The sequence below is a fragment of the Neltuma alba genome, unplaced genomic scaffold (genome assembly GCF_004799145.2).
Source record: "Neltuma alba isolate B1F8T4 unplaced genomic scaffold, ASM479914v2 tig00011681_pilon, whole genome shotgun sequence".
NCBI classification, from domain to species: Eukaryota; Viridiplantae; Streptophyta; class Magnoliopsida; order Fabales; family Fabaceae; genus Neltuma; species Neltuma alba.
Window position 1 is genome coordinate 103,933 of NW_021636320.1, and position 20,852 is coordinate 124,784.

Here is a 20,852-nt window from a genome sequence, read left to right on the forward strand (position 1 = left end):
ATTATTAATAAGTGAATTGAATAATTATTAAATTATTATTAATAAATAATTTTTTTTAAAAAAAATTTCAGGATGGGATGAGATGAGATGACCTCGTCCTATATCCCATCATGTCCCGATTACTATTTTGTCATGTTCTGTAATCATCTCGTCCTGAACATTGTTTTGTCCAGTCTAAATTAACCAGGTTCAAAACAAAACAAGTTGAACACCCATATTGTGTGTATCGGAGTGTGTAAAATATTTTTGAAAATCTTCATTTATAGTGGGATATTGCTGAAATAGGATTTAGGATAAAAGTATAATATTACCATTTATCTTATTTTTTAGGTGCACTTATCATACGCCCTTCATCTTTTATTTTGTACAATTGTACCCATAATTCTTTTATTTTGATGCATGTGAGAAAAATTGTGAGTAAAATTATACAAAAATTATGAATAAAATTGTGATGTTGTGTACATGAGACAAATAAAATTATGAGTAAAATTACAAATTTTGATATTTATCTGTAATTTAATAGTATTATTTTGACCAAAAATTTAATAGTATGAGAAAGTTAAAGGTAACTGTACAAAAAATAATTACAATAACGTCTGAAAGTACAACAATGAGTACGTACTGTTATACTTTTAAAGTAAGAATATTACGCCATCATTTCTCTTAAGCATTAATTTTAACTAATAATTAAAGTTTTTGGAGTTAATTATTTATATCCGGTATGAGAATCACAATCAGGTGAGGTTATGTGTAGTTTGGTGATTGATGCACGTGGGAGTCAGAGTCAGACGGCTGTCAGCGATTTCAACGACCCAGATTTAGTTCTGGGCATTGGGCTCTTCTTTTATGTTCCCCAAGCTCCCCTGGTTGCCACTTCTTCCTCACCTAGCTTTCCAGAGTCAGATCAGACTCATACCCCCAGAAGCAGGAGTGTCACTGAGCTTTCTGCTTCGGCGATCCTAAAATAATACAAGGGGAGGGAAGATGTTGTTAGGGAAGAGACCTCGTCCTCCAATGAAGAGGACCACAAGCACGTCAGAAATCGGCTTGGATCTCAGCACCACCACCGATCCTAAGCGGCAGATTGCAGGCGGGTTCAGTAATGGGCCCGATCAGAGGACGATGGCCGCCGCCACTACTCTGTCGCCAACAACCCATAGAAGGCACTCGACCGACTTCACTGACACTCCTGACTTTTTGCGCTCTTGCTCTTTCTGTAAACGTCCCTTGGTACCCACCTGTGACATCTACATGTACAGGTTGCCCATTCTTCTCTCTGTTTCCGAGTTTATTTTCCTTCCCTTTTCAGTTTCAGCTTAGGTGTATTTTCTGAATTGCGCTGCCTATGTTTTTCCAAGTAACTCGAAAGCCACTGAAGATGGGCTCGTTCCGATTTGAAGAAAATGGGTTTAGGGATTTATGTTGTGTTTGTGTGATGAAATTATGCAGGGGGGATAGCGCTTTCTGCAGCGTAGAATGCCGTCAACAGGCGATGAATCGGGATGAGAGGAAGGAGAAGTGCTCGCTGACATCAAAGAAAAAGACTGTGGCTCATCATTCTGCTGGATCCAAAGTCGCCTCTAATGGCGAAACCGTGGGCGCCTTGTAAAATCTCTCAGCGCCCCATCCATCATGTACTCGCCACCTAGCTGTGCCCTCTTCTGCCTTATTAGAATTTGTTCATACACCTCTTTCTACCTTATTTTATTTTCCTTCCCGTAATTTTTGTTCTCATGCTCCGTAGGGGGATTGGGAGTTGGTCATCTTCTTGCTCGCTAGTCTACATCTGGCGTAGTTTTCCCCCCGTTTTCCTTTATTTTTATTTTTTGGGAAACAATTTGCAGCTCTCATAAGATTTTGTTACGTCTTTTAGTTGACAAGAAATTAGGAAAAGGAAAAACCGAGGCTTATAATTCCTCTCTTGTTGTATTTCTTTTTGGATTCGCGTCAGGTATGATAACTCTGGATCGATTATAGTGTGATGCTCTGTGTTTTCTGAAGAAGTTACTGTTAGTTCAGTGAAAACGAACTATATATCCGCTTCTCTCTTTTTGGTGGATCGATCAGAATCCAGAATCATGAATGAAATTGGGCTGTAAGTTCTCTTTTCAAAGAATGTAAAGGAAGGAGACGGTGATTCACTCACAATCACAAGCCGTAGTTTTTTTTTTTTTTGGGCGGGGGAGGGTGGTGGGTCCCGGGGGGGGGGGGGGGGGGGGAGAGATAGCACGAGAAAAGATCTGGGGAGGGATGAAAGGGGTGAAGGAATCTGTGGCCTACTCAGCCTTGCATGGGAGCTGACCCCACTCACCACCATGAGTAAACAGTTGTTGGAAGTTGATTCATAGCTTCGATCTCAGCTTAGCAAATATGCAAATATAATTACATATGTACACATCTAATTTTCAAGTGAATTCTTATGAATTCACGATCAAATAAATGAATTTTCATAAATATTAGTTAAAATAGTAAATGGTTTTTTTTATAAAAAAATTAGTTCAGATCTTGATAAATATATTTATTAGTATAAGAAAAGTTTTAACTTTAATGTTTTCACTTAGCAGAGATTAGTCGAGAAGGAGTTTAACAAAATAAATAAGTGAATTGAGGCAGTTAAGTACTTGGGGGCGACACAGGATGAAGGATGGCGATTGAGATCAGGGAGAGGGGTGTGGGGGCCAGAGCCAGAGGAGACGACGCGGGAGTCAGGCATATTGCCCCGGGGGAGTATCGCTGGGGGCCACGCGAGTTTAGAGGCAGCACGTGCGTGACCACGCCCAAGTGAGAGAGATCATGATTGGTTAAGCTCCCCGACAGGACAGCTGGTGCGGGGTGGACGCTAGCGGAGGCAGCCACCCATAGGATTCGCTTATCATGCTTTCGGTTTTTTCCATCATAATTCATTAATCTAGTTCCATTTTGCGTACACTCCTATCTCACCCAGTCAAGATTTTAGTATCCGTTTGGATTAGTGGTAAATATCTGTAATTTTATATGATCATGATTTTTATAAATAATACTGGTTAAAAGTGATGTTAATACTTCTATTTGGGTACTCTTATCTTATAAGTGGTATTAAGAATGTGAATTATGTTTGGATTTTATCTATTAAAATTACTTATAAATATATAATTACCAAAAAGCAATAAAGGTTGACAAGAGAAATTTAATTTAATATAATTCTTATAATTAATTATTATTTAAATATAATTTTAATTTAATAATTATTATCAATAAGGGTATATAGGAAAAATCTTAGTCGCTGAAGCTCTATAGTGATTTACTTTTAGTAGCTTATACTCAAACGTGTAATTGGGATTAAAATTATGATTTATGAGGATTTCAAGAAATTTAGTCAAACAGGATAAATATACTCTATAATCATTTATTTGAGTTCAAATGAGCTTCTTTAAACTTTCACCAGTCAACAAAAAACTGATTTTTTCTTTTTCAGCAGACCCGTAGTAATCCATGGAATAATTCGCTCTTCAACAAAAATCAAAATCGGCCTCAGCTTCCTTCCAGCGCAATCGATGCACACGGTAGATGTGGATAGTTAGATCAAATGAAGTGAGTGATATGAAATTACCGTTAGAAAACAGAAGTGAAAAAGAAGCCGCAGGGGCAGCCCAAACCATATATACAATTGTACATCACAGAAGATTCCCATCAATTACAGTTATTACCAACCGGGGTTGGTTCAAGTAATAAGCGGTTTGATACCGTTTAAGCGAAGTCTCGAGTTCGAGCCAGATGTAGTTGGAATAAAGGTCTGATAAACCGGGTGGGCAACCAAAAAAAACTACGGTTATTCTTCGTTACACAGGTTCGGTGGCGACATATTTAAAAATAGACAAGTGAGGGGTCGTCATGCTGGCAATCACTATTTATTTCCACTCGCCTGGAAGCTCACCCAGCGAGGTAGCAGTAGCAATATGATAATAAACTTGAGAATACGGATGATTAATCAGGCAACTTGGGGGGACAAATCTAATGGGATCCAACAATTTTAATTATTACTATATGATTCTTGTGAACATTTCTGTGGGTTCTCCTTCACTTTCCTCGTACGCAATAAACAAAACCATGAGATATATATAATATGGCAAGTAGTATAATGTACTTTGTTTCTCGTACACGTACGTGCCCTTATCTTAATCATATGCCTTTCCGATGTTGGCATGAAACCATAACCAGAGGGAATATATAAGTGATGTAACAATTGGCGTCCTTTTGTTACGTTACACTAACAAAATAATGATAACAATAAATACTGCTTAGTTAGATTAATTAAGATGCAAATGGCATTCGTTTGTGGTCAGAATTCAGAAGCCAAGGCGTGGCACTGTCGATCGATAATAATTGAGCTAGCAGTTGATGACATGTGCTCAACAATAATACATGAAAACTCATTCATATTCCTTTTTTTTTAAAAAAAAAAAAAACTGCAGCTGGAGGAGGTCGCTTTTAATTTGATTCTACCTGACACTTCCATAATCAAGCATCGGTTAGGCACTAAACTTAAAGCCACATTGCGCAAGTGGACATGTGCCGACGTGTGTCAATTGCCAATTAACTATACCCACCTCATCAACTTAAAATTCCAAATGCATGCTCACTCTTTTTCTTTTTCTTTTTTTGTGGGGGGCTTAGGAATATATAGCGTATATCTGCAAAAGCAAATAGCGGTAGCTATGTGTTGGAAATAGAAGTCAAGATTTTCAAAAACCTTGGTTGCAATATTACAATGGAATAATTCTGATGCGGGGGCCATTGAATGTTAGGTGTCCATTGAGATGGGTTCAGGTTCAAGATGAGAACGATATTAGTCGGCCGGGAAACGAAACCGTAAATGATGGTTTTAATCACTTTATAATAATGTAGTTGTTTTCCACATGTTTGTTAAATGCATATCCACTCAAATGCATGCAATCAAAATATATATCGCGTGTTGAATTTAATTAATTCAATTTATTTTGTCACTGAGATTGTACTTCTAAGGGCTCATCATACCTTCACATGTAATTAGTTTTAATTTTAATTACTTTTATGCCTCTGATCTGCAACTAATTTTAATCTGAAGTCAATGTCAGCCTTCTGCATAAAACACCAACTATTGTTCACCTCGGTCGACAAGTACCATCGTACACACTCCTAACATTCGCCCTTTCACGCTCATATTTTCCTGCTTGAAAATGCGAAGATATGCCTTTTTAATCTGGGCGACTGTCCCTTAATGAGTAGAGTCAGATAGGGTATTTCTCAGGTCAAGGGCAAGGTCAAACATGAGATAATTAAGATGCATTTAGGGCAATTAATGACAGGGCCATGATTGTGGGGCGACTTAATTGGGTCTTGGTCTTGGTGAGTGGAAGCAATTATATGGGGCGACTTAATGACACGTTCTTCTTTCTCTCATGTAATGGGCCGTTCCCACGTTTAGCCGCCTCGTCAGTTGAAGTACTCCATTTCCCCCTAACCGGTAAGAGCAGGCGGGACATAAATAACTAAGCACAACTATGAAGACACAACTAGCAAGTAAGATCCTCCATATATGGGATCGACTTGGGTCTTCATTTGCCTTGTTCGCATATGGCAATATTAAGACTTAACGTGCATCCATCGATGACCACAAAAAACCAGAAAAGAAGGGGGGGGGGAGGAACCAGGAATATTTAGTTCCCGGCCTGGCCTTTGATGGTTCGCGGGGATTTCAACCGAGAGGAGCTCCCGCTATTTATTCTCGCTAACTGGAGAGGGTTCTCTGGTGGGCAGAGGGACCTTTTTGAAGGAATTCTTCAAGCCGGATCAACAATTGTGGAGAACCTCAGGACATACGAGCAACCCATATTTGTTTATCTCCCAATGATGGGTGAACTCCGTGGTGGGGCATGGGTTGTTGTAGACAGTAAAATCAATTTGAACCACATTGAAATGTATGCTGATCAAACAGCCAAGGGCAATGTCTTGGAGCCAGAAGGGATGGTTCAGATCAAATTCAGGACAAAGGAATTGTTGGAGTGCATGGGTAGACTTGATCAACAATTGATTAATTTGAAGGCAAAACTTCAGGATGCCAAGAGTAGCAGGGCCCTTGGGAGTATTGAATCCTTGCAGCAGCAAATCAACTCCCGGGAGAAGCAACTTTTGCCAGTGTACACACAGATAGCTACCAAATTTGCTGAATTACATGACACCCCCTTACGAATGGCTGCCAAGGGTGAAATAAGAGAAGTCCTGGATTGGAGGAAGTCCCGTTCTTTCTTCTGTCAGAGACTGCGAAGGAGAATTGGGGAACATTCTCTGATCAACAGTGTGAGAGATGCAGCCGGTGACCACCTGTCACATGAATATGCAATGAGCTTGATAAAAAATTGGTATCTGAGTTCTAATATATCCAGAGGTGAAGATGCTTGGCTGGACGATGAAAGTTTCTTTACATGGAAGAATGATCCTAGAAACTACGAGGATAAACTGAAGGAATTACGTGTCCAGAAGCTGTTGCTTCAATTGACAAGTATTGGTCACTCGGTTTTGGAGCTGCAAGCCTTACCTCAAGGATTTTCTGCACTTTTAAGCAGGGTATAATAACGTTATTATCTCAAGTCTTTTCTAATTTGCAATTTGTTTCTTATCTCCTGAAACGTGATGGTATTTTTGCCTTTAATGTCTTGTAGGTGGAGCCACCGATGCGAGCGAAGTTGATTGAAGAACTTCGCAAAGTAATTAACTAGAAGGCTATATGCTTCTCGATCGGGCGGCTAAAGAAATTCCTGCGAGTTGCATTATAATTGCAGTAAACTTTTTTTTTTTTTTAACCAGTTTTCATATCCCACGGCTAAGCTTTTTATCCGCATACAACAGCAATATTTCTAGTATCTCGTTGCTTGATTTAGTGTAATCATATCTATATGCAATTTCAGGAATTTTAAGCAAAACGTAAGTGCGTTCTCTTCATAATTACCTATTTTAGTAGATTCATTTTGGGGTACAGTTCAGTCATGCTCGTTTTCTACCATGCTCTAAGAAAAACATTTAGATATCATATAAGGTGTTCACATTTATTCCGAACACGCAATTTCAACGTGGCTTACCATTTATAAAAATAACACAACAAAAATCAGTACACTACTATATATAACATTACCTTTGATTTTGACTCAAAAAAACTACATGATATGAAAAATTGGCAACAAACTAATAAATCTGTTCCGCCTGAAACAAAGCAGACTCCGGCTAAAAAGAATTACGTGATTTGAAGCGTAAAAGGAGCATGGAACTTCCTCGTTGTTTTTGAGGTTGTGAAGCCAAGAGTGTTGGAGCCAATTTGTGGTATGACTTGGAAAAGCAACCAGTGCAGACACAGAGTGATGTGTTAGTGTCAATTATATTATTTCACCTTATGCTTCATTTTCTCCTTCCTTTCCTTTTCTTTTCTCTTCATGTCCCGGCGTTTTTTCTTTTCCTTCTCTTGTTGCCTTTTCATCTCCTCTTGCGCTCGTCTCTTGTTCTCCTTTTCCCTCTGTTCTCTTCTTTTTCTTTCTTCTTCTTCCTTCGTCTTTCTTTTCTCTTTCTCTTTAGCCTTCCTCTCCTTTTCCTTTAGCTCTGCCTTTTTCCTCCTCTCTTTCTCCTTCAACTCTTCTCTAGTGAGCTCCTTTCCAATTTTGAAGCACATATTGGCAGAGAACTATGCAACTCAACTTTCCTGTCCTCACAACCATACATCATACATATGTGTGTGTAGAGAGAGAGAGAGAGTTTCTACCCCAAAAAATTATTTTTTGGTCGCAAATTTGCAATACTCTGATTCAAGTTTTCTGTTGTCTCGTTGTAGGCTGTAGTTGTAGACAGCCGTCCAATGGCCAGCAGCAGAATTGGTCTTTTCGATGTCGTGTGTCTGATGAGAAATATTGTTCAACTGTCGTATGTTAGTGTTCCGATCATTTGTTCTTCCATTTAAAACTTATTCATGTCATAATAGCCCAAAGTTATAATGCCTTAGATAACCGATTTCAGTTTGATCGTAGTCAGAGAATGCCTTGTAGCAAAATAAGTAAAGAACTGTTAATTCATGTATGTGTACGATTAAAAAACTCTAATAGATTATAGAAGTATTATTTATAAATGATCAATAACATGTCTCAATTTTTAGAATTCGTATAATGTACAGGAGCTGTATTAGTTCCAGAATAAAATACTCATTAATATCATTGTCTCTATCATTTAAAAATATAATGGACTGGTGATGGCGACAAAAAACAATTTTTAACAATGCCTTTAGTCTCTGAAATAATGTTTTAGGAACCAAAACTATTTGTTTCAAATTTTAAAGACTAAAACTAAAATAAAGCTTAATTTTAAAAGCTAAAAATAATATTAATAAAAAATTTATTCGTGAAATGCGTTCGCTAGACTTGCTCGATTGATTATTCAAAAAAGAAAGAGCACACGAAGTCATGAAGAGTATTATTTAGATTTAGTGAGAGAGGGATGAGAAATTATCTTCTAATTCAAATTTCAGGAGATTGCGAGTTCAACAGTGCATATTCTTTTAATTAAAAAAAATTGTCCAATTTAAATAACAATGCAATATTTTAACAATTTTTTTATCACATGAGAATATGAGATTAACCAATTAACTACTATGAATTCTCAACTATCATACTCTATCCTCATTAAATAATTTTTTTAAAAAACTATCTTCAGTTTAAATAAATTGTCCTGTTAAAAAATTTATATTTTTAATGTATTCGTGGCTTTAAAACTTTGAGAAAACATTAATTATTTTTTGAAAAAATCAAATTGCATATCATAAATCTCATACTACCTCCTATCCTAATTATAAAAGCTAGTTGACTAATTTGAAGAGATTAAGAAGATAAGTTAAGTTAGTTATTTGTAATGAAGAGGTGTTGTTTTTCATAAAATATCCTTACTAATCAAGTGTATTGGCTAGAACTATCATTTAAAAGAACTTCTTTGGGAAAAAATATATAAATATGAGAGACAGAGTGGATTGAGATATTATATTTAGGATCAAAATAAAAGTCAAACGAGATGTTGTATTAAGGACCAAAGTTAGTATCTTTTAGTAATTATACATTTGAAAATAGTACTCCTCCGATCCTTAATATAGGACCCAATTGTTGAGTTGGTTTTGGTCCTAAATATAGGATCCATTTCTCATATTTATCAATTTTCTCTAAATTACCCCTATGGATACTCTCTCAACCATAATCAAGTAGAAGAGGGAGATGAGATATTAAGAAAAATAATTATGGTATTTTAGGAAAAATGTATCACTTTTCTTATGATTAACTAACTTACCTAACTTCTTTAATCTAATCAAATTAGTTAAATGAGTCTTATATTAAGGACCGGAAGAGTAATTAAGCCGGTGCCATGGGAACAGGTAGGAAAGTGGGCTTGTGATTACAGAAACGGAGGAGCAGGTTCTCATATTGGAGGGCACAGCAGGCGCATCCCTCTCTCTCTCTCTCTCGTTATTATTCTTTAATGGATGAGGATGGATCACAGCCGAGGCCGGTTCCAGCAGCTTTCCCTTTTTCCTGGTGGCCATCTATTCACAGGTAGGAGAGAGTGTTCAAACTTGGCTCCTCAGCCACTTCAGCTTGGGAGAACAGTATGAAACAGCATCTGCGACTGTGAGGAAGATCTTGTCCTCCCCAATCTTATATGCAAAATTGGAATTCCTTGAAGAAGTTCTGTTCCACTCTGTGGACATATGCTGCCTGATCATGTGAAGATACATGCACCTCTTTTTGTTTGAGGATTTTCATCGTCTTCATGGCCCACTCAACAAATCAAACAAGACCTCTTCCACCTATGATGTAGGAAAAATGATCACAATATATTTTAGAGTAGTAATGGCTGGTATACTTTTGAGTGTTAGAGTTCAATAATTAAGCATATGTACCATGTAGCTCACAACGCTGGTATACAATTAATGCATGGGGGAAAATATTTAGTGGAAATTGAGAAATAGAAAAATCATAAATTGATCTTCCTCCTAACGTAGTCATGAGCAATAATTCAGGAAATGTGTGACGGACCTGAGTCAAAGAAAGCAGACGACGGTGACAGTAGGTTTGGATGATCACTGATTCAAGCTGGGAAAGGTCACTCTGAAGCAATCTACGAGTCTAAGTTCTCAAGCTGAAATAAAAGCTCAGAGAGAGACCACAGCCGTTGCATCTCACGGGCGTGTTGCATGTGCATGTCCAGATAGAATTACGGGTATCTCGAACTCTTATTGTTGGGTTGAGTTGTTAGTCCGCGTCTGGTGGATTTAGCCTAAGCCCAGACATTTTTTCTTGGGTACTAATGTTCCTTTATTTTGAAAAAGCGGGAACGTTTATTTTCTCCCAGGCCGTCATGACTCAGCAAGTGGGAATATGTGAAACGGTGGGTGCTTCTGGGTCCAGCTGCCCTGATAAATTCAGTCTCTTACGTGTGGCGTCAATTGCTGTGTTTGGTGACTCAGCTCATTGGGTGGGCCTGAAGATCGGGGTAACGGAACCGAGGTAAGTGTTCTAAACCCAGTAACTGTATATGATATGGTTGTTTTATTCTCGTAAAAGAATAAAAATAATAATCAAATTCTCGTGTTAATTATTTTCAAAGAACAAAAAGTCCCACGCTTCTGAATTAATTGATTTTTAAAAGCCGGCTTGGCAGTTCAAGGTGAGAGGTTGGGATTTAATGAGCTTAGGCACACAAATTAAAGCTCCACAGAATTTATGCTCACTTTATGCACGATAATATCAAGAGAATTGAATTAATTTCAACTTTGCAAAGAGGACCAAAACCCGAATTTTTCTCAACCTGCTTGCCACTGAGCGTCCGTTCTACTTCTGAGATGAAGAGCGATCAGCAGCGACTCTATTTGATGATTTTTTTGTTTAATAAAAAAAGGGAAATATATTTTATATGCCCAAAACACTGATGAGTCACGACTTGGCTTTCCATCCTGCACTATCAATGGCTGTCGTGTTCCTCAAGGAAACCAGAAGACCCGGTCAGAGTTCCAGAATGGATGAACCCACGATCGTCACTGGAAGGCACCCTGCATTGTGTATCATCCCTTGAAAAGAACACGCGGACAATGTGCGATAAAGAAGAAGACTGCACTACCTCGGAGGTCAGACAGTTACAAGCAACTTCGTTCCCCTGTTTTGTTCCACACAAAATACGTATCCAGGGACCGCCGCTGAACCCCGACGGCACAATGGCAGACTGTTCCAAAAATTAAAAAAACCCCTCCCCCCCCCCAAAAAAAAGGCAAGTCGCGACTTTTCAATTACCGTAATTTGTCTATTTTATCTAAATTTTATAATTTTTTTCTATTTTCATTTCATTATTTTTAAAATAATTTTACATATCTTTTAAATTATACTATCATGATTTTAATTATAAGATCTCATTTATACTAATAAGATTTTTAATAAAAAAAATGAACAAATTAATGATCACAGTGAGAGGGGAGAGCACAGGGCTACACGAGTCAGAAGATCTGTGGCTTTTTTTTAAAATGCGGAAGGGGACAAGGGAGTGCGGGGGTCAGACTCACTTCTTGGGGTTGGCGTCTCTGGACCCCACAGAGTATCAGAAATTGGGAAAACAATCTTGTTGAACAAAGCCCACATACCGTCCAAGTTCCCCCACACGCGTCCTCCGCTATTAAACAGAATACATTACTATGCTCCCATCATCCGAATACCCCCACCTTCAATTTTCTTTCCCTTGCGGGATTATTCTTTCTATGAAATTCACTGGCTTATCCTATCCACCGCCGTGTCCATAAAAATAATAATATTTATAAAAATATTGAAATTTAATCAAAAGAACAGAATCCTCTCACAATGGTGGTTCAAGTCGATACTCCGTCCAAGTTCACAGGCGTCCTCCGCCGCGAGATTCCACTCGTCATCCCTTCAATTTTCTATCAACTTCCTTGGCCACCTCCATGGCCTTTAAACAAAAAGTTTTATTCCTCCAATTCTAATTATAAGATTCTATTTATAGTTTACAAATAACATCTTATTAACAGATTCGGGAGTAGTATTGTTATTCAAACATACTACAGATCAGTAACATAACGTCGTTCACCATTATCCATCCCTCAATATTTCATCTTCGAGTTGTTGAATATATTCTCAGTCGTGGCATATAATACAGTACTGTCAAATGTGTCGTTACAGAAAAATAAGAATGACTTCCGTGATGATGTTAAGCTAAAATCATACCGGGATTAAGTAGTCCCCAAGTCACCGTGTCATTAGGGCTTGTAGAATACTTATAATTCAGCTGGGCGGAGAAAATATAATTGTCAAGAAAATAAAAATCCTAAGTCTCACTCGTGACGTTATTTTTTTTTCCCAATGGAAATTGGAAAATAATTAAGAATCCGTTCAGATAAGATTATAAATAACCTCTAGCGCATAACCGAACTTCGCACACGTACGCCCCTGACTCGATAATTGGCTTCTGTTCATTCAGATTAGATTATGTAAATAGTTGCCCACTCATAGTCTGATACTTTTTTTTGTTTGCCAACCATATACATATATAATAATAATAATAATAGATTCTGTGTGGAAGAAAATACTAGAGGTGGTACGTCGTTGCGTCAATCAATTCCTACACGTAGTTATTTATAAATATTCGATACTTATTACACTAGATAAAAACGGAAGAAGAATGAGATAGCTTCACGACAAATCTATCAATTCGTGACCCGTACAAAATAACTAAACAAGTGGTCATGATATAAATGGGCTGTCTAAATTATGGGTCATTTGATATATCAATTTGATTGGTTTTGGTGAGTTGCAATCATTTGCTTAAATAAGTATGGATCAGGATTTGTTAAGAGCCACCAGTATGATCCACGTCTCCGACTCTGTCTATCTGGAAAATTTGAGTGGCGTTTTATTGTTATTTTAAATATATCACCAAAAACCAAGAGTTTTGATTGTTTTCCGTTTTTTTTTTTCTTTCTCAAAAAACTGTCAGCCTCTTCAACAAACAAGACTGATTAAATAAGTTTTTCCTAGAGGTAGGTCAAGCAGGAGAGATTAGTTTCTAACAACATAATAAATTAATATTTAAATTTTTACCGTACAGAAAACATAATTGATTTAAATAGAAAAATGGTTATTCATGGAAGCAAAAGAAATCGAGGATCTAGCTTGGGGAAGCATATCCCCTAGAAAGCGTCCAAATTCAATGGCCAGTGGTTTCTTTTGCTTTGGTGAGTTATGGCCAGCAGCGGCAGCAGCTTTTCTCGCCCCGAGAGAGTTACAAGAAATCCCAGCCGATCTCAAACTCGCTTAGAAGTTGACTTCCACTAGAGCTGCAATCATTCTTGTTGCAGAGAATCTTTGAATTAGGGGGCACTGGCATTCATATCCCTCCAAATGGAAAATGTAGTAGCTGAAGTCAAAAGCTACACGCAAATCCGAAAAGAATGCCCTCCTTCTGCCTATATGTGTGTGTGTTACCAAAAAGTATATTTACCCCTTGGAAATCAGCTATTCTAGTCATAAAATAATGAAAATGACAAGCGAGGGATTAGGATTTCTGAAACCACAACCGAAAAGATAAGTGCAACAAAGAGGGTGGAAGGGAAAGTAAGGTCAAAGGCCAGGAGTATCATTAGATAGTGGGTCGGCTATAAAGCAGGTAAGAGGAGAGGGCTGTGATGCTCCAAGTCTTTCCAAAGAAGAATATGAGTTCAATCAAGTGGTCCATGGAAGATGCCTCAAGAGCCCTCCTCCATACAATGCTGTCTCGTTTTGGCGTTCTGGCACAGTGGCACCCGAATGATCGACATCCACCCACTTGTTCTCCTTCAGTGCTTTGTGCATTATGCCCAATTTCGTGGGTTTTCATCCAAGTCTTCCCGGAGGGGCTCGCATGAGTCCTCATACTCAAAATTATTCAAGCATTTAGTGGTCCATGCCTCTTCTGGTTTCTTCCGCAATCTTAGTCTGTGAACTCTCGCTAATTAATAAATTTGCGTCACACTACATATTCAGATGTTGGTTTATTAAGAAAGAAATGTAGTAGAGATCGTGATATTGATACTGAAGGGAAAAAATGAGATTGTGCATGGTTTAAACAAAATGTTAAAGAGATAACAAGAACATAAGTGAATAAATGGAAACTTGGGTAGCCGTTCATATATACAAACAATGAAAATATGGTGAAATTTAGGTCCTGCTCTCAATGTTTCACGACCTTCGAACTGTTTTGATTTGTTTATTTGGAAAGAGGGAGTGTGATTACTAACCATAACTTTTTTGACGCAGCACTCCCCACCGTCTTGAACAGGTAGTCAATCAGCAGCTCATGCATGTTAGGTAGATCTAGATGAACTTTTGTTCAGGACTGTCTTTAAAATTCTCTGTTGGTCTCGTGTGCATATACTCTGTCACGGAGATCTTACAGTGCCTGTCCTACTGTTTAAACTTTTTTCTGATATATATTATTCTACATTATCTGTTTCTTCCCATCGAAAGGAGCCAGGAAATGGCCAAAAGTCTAGTTATGGCCTATCTAGGGGAACCATACAAAGGGGAAGCAAATAAAAATATCATCACGAGCATTAAGTAGCTAGGGGGAAACTGAAGATAACTCGCAGACATATAGCCTCGCCCTTGGCGTCATGAAACTGTCACATGCATGTAGTGCGCAATTTGATTCCAGCAAGTGAGGTGGAGTCCGGACAAACGCTGCTTCACCGTGCTTAAAAGGTTTCGAATCATGCATGTGGAATCCCTTCAACTTTTGATTTGATTTCTATGTATGTATGATTCCGAACTTTTTTTTGGCCTAAAGTGTATGATTCCGAGCTAGAGACCCTTACAAGTTACATCTACACCTCTAACTTTATGCTCCAATAAATGTGTCGATGAACGAATAAGGGAAGATGGGTTGCAGGCCAAAAAAAATAAAATAAGGAAAGATGGGTTTCAGCACCGCCAGCATTTAATTATATGATTAATGATTAAATATGTCAAAATAATCCTGTAATTTTTCTTTATTTCCTGCCTCTACACTTAAAAAGAATTTTATATTCTTCCAAAACCTATTTACAAACACTATTTAACTTTTTAATTATTGAATAATTATATAATAATTCAATATATACATGTTAAACCCCATTTTCAATTAATGGCATATCACTTGCACATGGCAGCATGGAGCAGCCACAGTAAATACATTGTTAATTTCCCATCGATTATTTTCAAAAAATGGAACGAAGTAAGAGTGATTGGGAGGGTTCACCCACTTCCCATTTCCTAATTTATGAGAAGTTGAGAGAATCTTTTCTCGCTGTAATTCAATTAATGAAAAATATATATATTTGTCCCGGCAAAGAAAAAACAAGAAATTAAGTACGTATATATCTTTGTACCTTCTGCACATAGGTGACAGGTCCCGTGATCTTTTTGTGTGTGTCCTGGATTCTCTATTTTGCATTTCCGTAATAGGTTGCATATGGGAAGCTTAAGTTAGAGTTCGAGTTTTGATCATAACGTCAGTGTCTTATGGTTTTTTTCTTTTTTCTGTTTTGGTTGGAGGAAGGAGGCCAAGTCATAAGAAGCATCAGATACGGGGGCTCGCTGCAACTATTAGGTTCTTCTATTCCATCTTGCCGGCAAAGTTTTCGCCAGAAGGGAATCCTGAGGGTGGGCGAAACCGTCAGAGGAATCAGAAGCACTTATCCCTCTGTAGATATCTTGCCAAGAAGAAAGAAGGTTATTGAAGGCAAAGATTAGAGAAGAAAAGAAATATTTAATGTATTTATGTTTTGTTATTACTTTTCATTAATAACATCTAAGGTGAGTTTTAGATATTATATCTTCTGTTAATATTTTCATATTTTAGAAGATAAATCTAAGATATTGTTACCTTTAGTCCTTAATATAAATTCTAATCTATTTTATCTTTCATATTTATTTATTTATTTTTAAGACAGTCCTTGTAATAATAATAGTTGTAGCTAATATACTTAATTGGTAAGGATATTTTAAGAAAGACAATATATATTTATTACACGTAATTAATATAACTAATTTTTTTAATCTACTCAAATTAGTCAACTAATTTTTGTATTAAGTACAGAAGTAGTATTTAAGAATTAGTAAGGGATGTGATAATTTAGAGTTTTGCTTCAGTCCTATATATATATATACCTGACGAACACGGTAACGTAGTTTAATTATTGAATGCGCCCCACACAAGGAAACTGTTAATTGGGTTAATGTATTATTATTAATTGGCTAGCTATAGAGAAAACGTGTCTTTTCTCATGATCATATGAAATTCATGCTGACCCGTCGTCTTCAATTATTAGTTTCAGTTCATCTGAAAGTCTAATTTCATATTTCAGTTTAGATCTAAAACAACTATAGTGTGATCCGCCAGTTCAGATCAGCGCGAAATTATTACATAAAATATTGTGGCCCTTACAATAATGATCAGCTTAATTATTATTTTGCGGATTGACTATATGATTACTTGTTCCCACATTTTATATCACTATATTTTTGTTTTTCACTAGAAGACAATCGTGAGGGAAAATGATGGTGTGAGAAATGGGATTTGCCCAAGAAACCTGAAGCTAAGATTGTGGTATAACCTGAGATGCTCTCTCATGGAGCCCCCTATATAAAGACAGCACTTATACTGATTCTCAGCAAGTTCCTACTTTTGACATTAGCCAATCGTAGTGGTACTGCTGTTATCCTGCCCTGCACTGAGGACTCTACCCCAACCCCTCTCATGCATGCATCACCCGAATAAGTAGACTCCTAGCAATTTGTGGAGATGCTGCTTAACTGCCATGAGTCCACATTTAGTATAATCTTGAAGCGCTAGCCCAAACACTCCAAGTTAGCACTCTCATGGGTTCAGTGCCGGCTCAAGTTTCCACCATGAGGGAGCAGGGCCACCTATATGTTGAGGACACTGGTCAGGCAGAGAGGTCCCAGTGGATATTAAATTCACCTAGCCCACCACCTCTCTGGACTAAGCTGTTCGATCTCAAGGAGGCCATACTTCGTGGAAACAACTTTTCTCCATCCAAGAAGAAGGTTTTCCACAGACAAGCTGCGTCCTTCTTTCTGAACTTATTCCCAATCCTTAGCTGGTTAAGAGAGTACAAAGCTTCTAAGTTTAAAGATGATCTGCTTGCTGGTTTAACTCTTGCCAGCCTCAGCATACCTCAGGTACTCACAGATTTTGCTTCTCTCTTCTTAAAAGCATTGCAGCGGTTTTCTCTCCCCACCTTAATTTTCTATTTGAATTCTGCAGAGCATAGGATATGCTTCTTTGGCAAGACTTGATCCTCAATATGGCCTGTGTAAGAGACCTTTTCCAGCTTCAACACTTTCGGCTATGAATTTTTCTCTTTCAAATGCCAATACTGGTTTTGTTGTTTTCAGATACAAGTGTGGTTCCTCCTCTTATCTATGCTGTAATGGGGAGTTCAAGAGAAATAGCAATTGGACCCGTGGCCGTAGTATCATTGCTGCTATCTTCCCTGCTCTCGCAAGTGGAAGATCCCGTTGCTAACCCCATTGCCTATAGAAACCTTGCCTTCACGGTGACATTCTTTGCCGGAATCTTTCAAGCAACATTTGGAATTTTTAGGTGCGTTATTTATCTTCATCTTAAATTCTTCTGTAAATCTGTAGTTTTTCTTGCATTCGGAGCACTGACTAGTCTCCAACATTTTCAGGCTGGGTTTTCTGGTGGATTTTCTTTCCCATGCCGCGTTGGTTGGATTCATGGCAGGTGCAGCAATCATGATTGGTCTTCAGCAGCTCAAGGGGCTGCTGGGAATTACACACTTCACCAACAAAACTGATGCAGTATCTGTTTTGGAGTCTGTCTACAAGTCACTTCATGAACAGATAACTTCAAATTCTGCAGATAAAGTGAGTTTTATTATAAGAAAAATTGGAAATTATTAGTTTGTATCTTGATAGCATTTTCCAGATGTCTTTCATGCTCATACATAGATCTTGTTACTTATTTGACATTATTTTTTTTTCCCTTCAATATATTTCGTCAACAGTGGTACCCGTTGAATTTTGTCGTGGGATGCTCGTTCCTGATTTTCCTCCTCCTTAGCCGGGTTATTGTAAGTAATAAAATTTATGACATCCAAACTCCACAACTAGAACACATCAGTTTAGTGGTTAATTTGCTCCATTGATAATTCATATCTCTCTTTCAGGGAAGAAGAAACAAAAAGCTGTTCTGGTTGCCTGCTATCGCACCTCTCCTATCGGTTATTCTGTCAACTTTAATTGTATATTTGACAAGAGCCGATAAGCACGGAGTTAATATAATAAAGCGCGTCAAAGGAGGCCTGAATCCTAGTTCAGCTCACCTTTTACAATTCCATGGCCAACATGTTGGACAGACAGCAAAAATCGGCCTGATTTCTGCCATCATCGCTCTCACTGTGTGTTAATTCGTTTCCTGTATCTTGTCCAGATTCTGAATCCTCACTTTTTTGTGCGTTCTCTCTTCCTTATGGTGGTCTGTACATTGGATTCAGGAATCTATAGCTGTTGGCCGGTCTTTCGCTGCCATTAGAGGCTACAATCTTGACGGAAACAAAGAAATGTTAGCAATGGGGTTCACGAACATTGCAGGCTCTTTAACTTCATGCTATGTGGCAACTGGTGACTGACTTATTCTGCTGTTGAGTTTTTGCAGAAAAAGTGCTTTAGTGGCTGTTGAAGGAATATAAAAATTTTAACAGTTTCTGGGTGAACGCGATTTGCAGGATCTTTCTCAAGGACTGCGGTAAATTTCAGCGCAGGATGTCAAACGGCCATATCAAACATTGTGATGGCGGTGACGGTGTTTTTGTCACTACAATTACTCACAAGGCTCTTATACTACACCCCAGTGGCTATACTTGCTTCCATCATTATTTCGGCACTTCCCGGACTTATTGACATAAACGAGGCTTATCACATCTGGAAGGTCGACAAATTCGACTTTCTTGCCTGCATTGTGCTTTTTCTTGGCGTCTTGTTTAAATCCGTAGAGATTGGGCTCCTCGTTGCCGTAAGTTCTTCGCCATTTAATTTTCATCGGTTTCACATTTAATATTGGCCGAAATGGAGTGAAAGTAGAGGACATTTGTTTCGACGCAGGTAATAATCTCGTTTGCGAAGATACTGATTCAATCAATTCGGCCCGGAATAGAAGTTCTGGGGAGAGTTCCAAGAACAGAAGCATTTTGTGATGTCAGTCAGTATCCCATGGCCATAAGTACTCCTGGCGTCTCGGTTATTCGCATAAGCTCTGGCTCCCTTTGCTTCGCAAACGCTAACTTCGTCAGAGAAAGGTAAACGCGATATTCATTTTAAAGAGACATCCGTGCATACAGCGCAAATCGGAATTAGTTCTTTCGTCGAACAAATCTGTACGAATTTGGTCCCTTGTTGCAGAATACTGGAACGGGTCGCAAGAGAAGATCAGACCGCACAATCAAGGGTGCAAGCGGTGGTCCTGGACATGACCAGTGAGCCTCCTCTTTTCCCTTCTGATTAATGTTAATTATGATTAGTATAATGGAATGAAGATAAGATACTGATCCTCTGGAATTGTGTTGATAATAGACCTGATGGATGTTGATACTTCTGGAATTATTGCACTGGAGGAACTGCACAAAAGGCTGCAATCCGGCGGCATAGAAGTGAGACCGCCATGAATTTATTTGCGTGCTGTTGCTGGTTACATAGTGATAATAATTAGTCTGCAACAAGCGATAAGAGATGTGTTTTTGTGTGTTGCAGCTAGCTATGGTGAACCCAAGGTGGCAAGTGATTCACAAGCTTAAAGTGACGCAATTTGTGGATAAGATCGGAAAAGAAAGGTTTTTTCTTACGGCTGCAGAAGCTGTTGACGCGTCTTTGGCTACTAAATTTGTGGCTCCTTGAACACGCGCGTCCCCCATCCCCACTCTGATATGTATGGTTATTTTAAGGTTCTAGCAGCCTCTGGCTAGATCCAAAATAAATTTGGGCATTCAATATAAAATTAATGCCTGAATTCAATTAGCCTTTCGAGTAAATATAGTTTCGAATCTTGATTTTATTTCGGCTTCAAAGAATTTAAATCTTTACACCCGAAAAGTAAAGAATTTAAACCGCATTTATCTTTACCTGTGCTTCGCATCATTAGTACGCATACACTTTAATAATTTACACGGGACGTATCTAAATCTAAAATATTCCTAAAAAGTTATCAAATGAACATGGGCCACAAGGCCCAAACAAAATTTCGATGTGGCCCAAACTCTAGGCCTATTTTTAAAGAGAGAGAATCAATTCAATGACGTAACTTCGATGAACACGACAAGCGCGGATGATTAGCGCGCATTGCGAAATGAATCTTGAACTATTCATGCTGCTAAACGTTCAAAACGAGGTGCCTGGTGAGGTTGGATGGGGGAGGGGGAATAGTGAATTTGTAAATGCACTGTGTAATAATCAATTCAGATTTTCTATTTTGTTCGAGACAAGAACAACTTGTTTTGAATAAATATTAGGCAAGTAAATCATGTGAACGATTAATTTTTATTGGAAAAAAAACTCATAATCGTTATGTGCAGCAACAAAGCCAAATATGAGACGGACAAATTTAATTTAAATAACATTCACATTTTTCATCCCAAACCGAAAAATAATTTTAAAAATAATAGTGATGAGAGTAAAACAAAATATGGTAGTTTTTTGGTTCCCTGCGATGATTTGCTTTTGCGCCTTTTTTTTTCCACATAAACTTTTTTAGACTGC

General features: G+C 38.0%; 3 protein-coding genes across 6 annotated transcripts; all 3 read left to right on the forward strand.

Annotated features, from left to right (window-relative positions):
* The first annotated feature begins 810 nt into the window (after nt 1–810).
* LOC114716588 (FCS-Like Zinc finger 5) lies at nt 811–2,870 on the forward strand. 3 transcript variants are annotated; one of them, XM_028901615.1, is made up of 3 exons: nt 811–1,259; nt 1,450–1,634; nt 2,565–2,870. In XM_028901615.1, exons 1-2 carry the CDS (start codon nt 985–987, stop codon nt 1,607–1,609), a joined length of 435 nt encoding a protein of 144 aa, XP_028757448.1. In that variant the 5' UTR covers nt 811–984; the 3' UTR covers nt 1,610–1,634; nt 2,565–2,870. The 3 variants fall into 3 exon arrangements, with proteins under 3 accessions (XP_028757448.1, XP_028757447.1, XP_028757446.1); XM_028901614.1 differs by lacking the exon at nt 2,565–2,870 and adding an exon at nt 1,745–2,025 and having other exon boundaries at nt 812–1,259; XM_028901613.1 differs by lacking the exon at nt 2,565–2,870 and having other exon boundaries at nt 815–1,259; nt 1,450–2,025.
* A 2,798-nt stretch (nt 2,871–5,668) lies between these two features.
* Nucleotides 5,669–6,795, forward strand: LOC114716586 (acetyl-CoA carboxylase 1-like). Its single transcript, XM_028901612.1, has 2 exons — nt 5,669–6,582; nt 6,678–6,795. The coding sequence occupies exons 1-2, from the start codon at nt 5,698–5,700 to the stop codon at nt 6,732–6,734; spliced, it is 942 nt and encodes a 313-aa protein (XP_028757445.1). The 5' UTR covers nt 5,669–5,697; the 3' UTR covers nt 6,735–6,795.
* Nucleotides 6,796–16,681: 9,886 nt separating this feature from the next.
* Nucleotides 16,682–20,164, forward strand: LOC114716585 (low affinity sulfate transporter 3). Of its 2 annotated transcripts, XM_028901610.1 has the most exons (12): nt 16,691–17,258; nt 17,344–17,392; nt 17,475–17,682; nt 17,771–17,969; nt 18,110–18,175; nt 18,272–18,502; nt 18,599–18,725; nt 18,830–19,116; nt 19,206–19,399; nt 19,503–19,576; nt 19,674–19,750; nt 19,851–20,164. In XM_028901610.1, the coding sequence occupies exons 1-12, from the start codon at nt 16,935–16,937 to the stop codon at nt 19,992–19,994; spliced, it is 1,980 nt and encodes a 659-aa protein (XP_028757443.1). In that variant the 5' UTR covers nt 16,691–16,934; the 3' UTR covers nt 19,995–20,164. The 2 variants fall into 2 exon arrangements, with proteins under 2 accessions (XP_028757444.1, XP_028757443.1); XM_028901611.1 differs by lacking the exons at nt 19,503–19,576; nt 19,674–19,750; nt 19,851–20,164 and having other exon boundaries at nt 16,682–17,258; nt 19,206–19,403.
* Nucleotides 20,165–20,852: the final 688 nt, after the last annotated feature.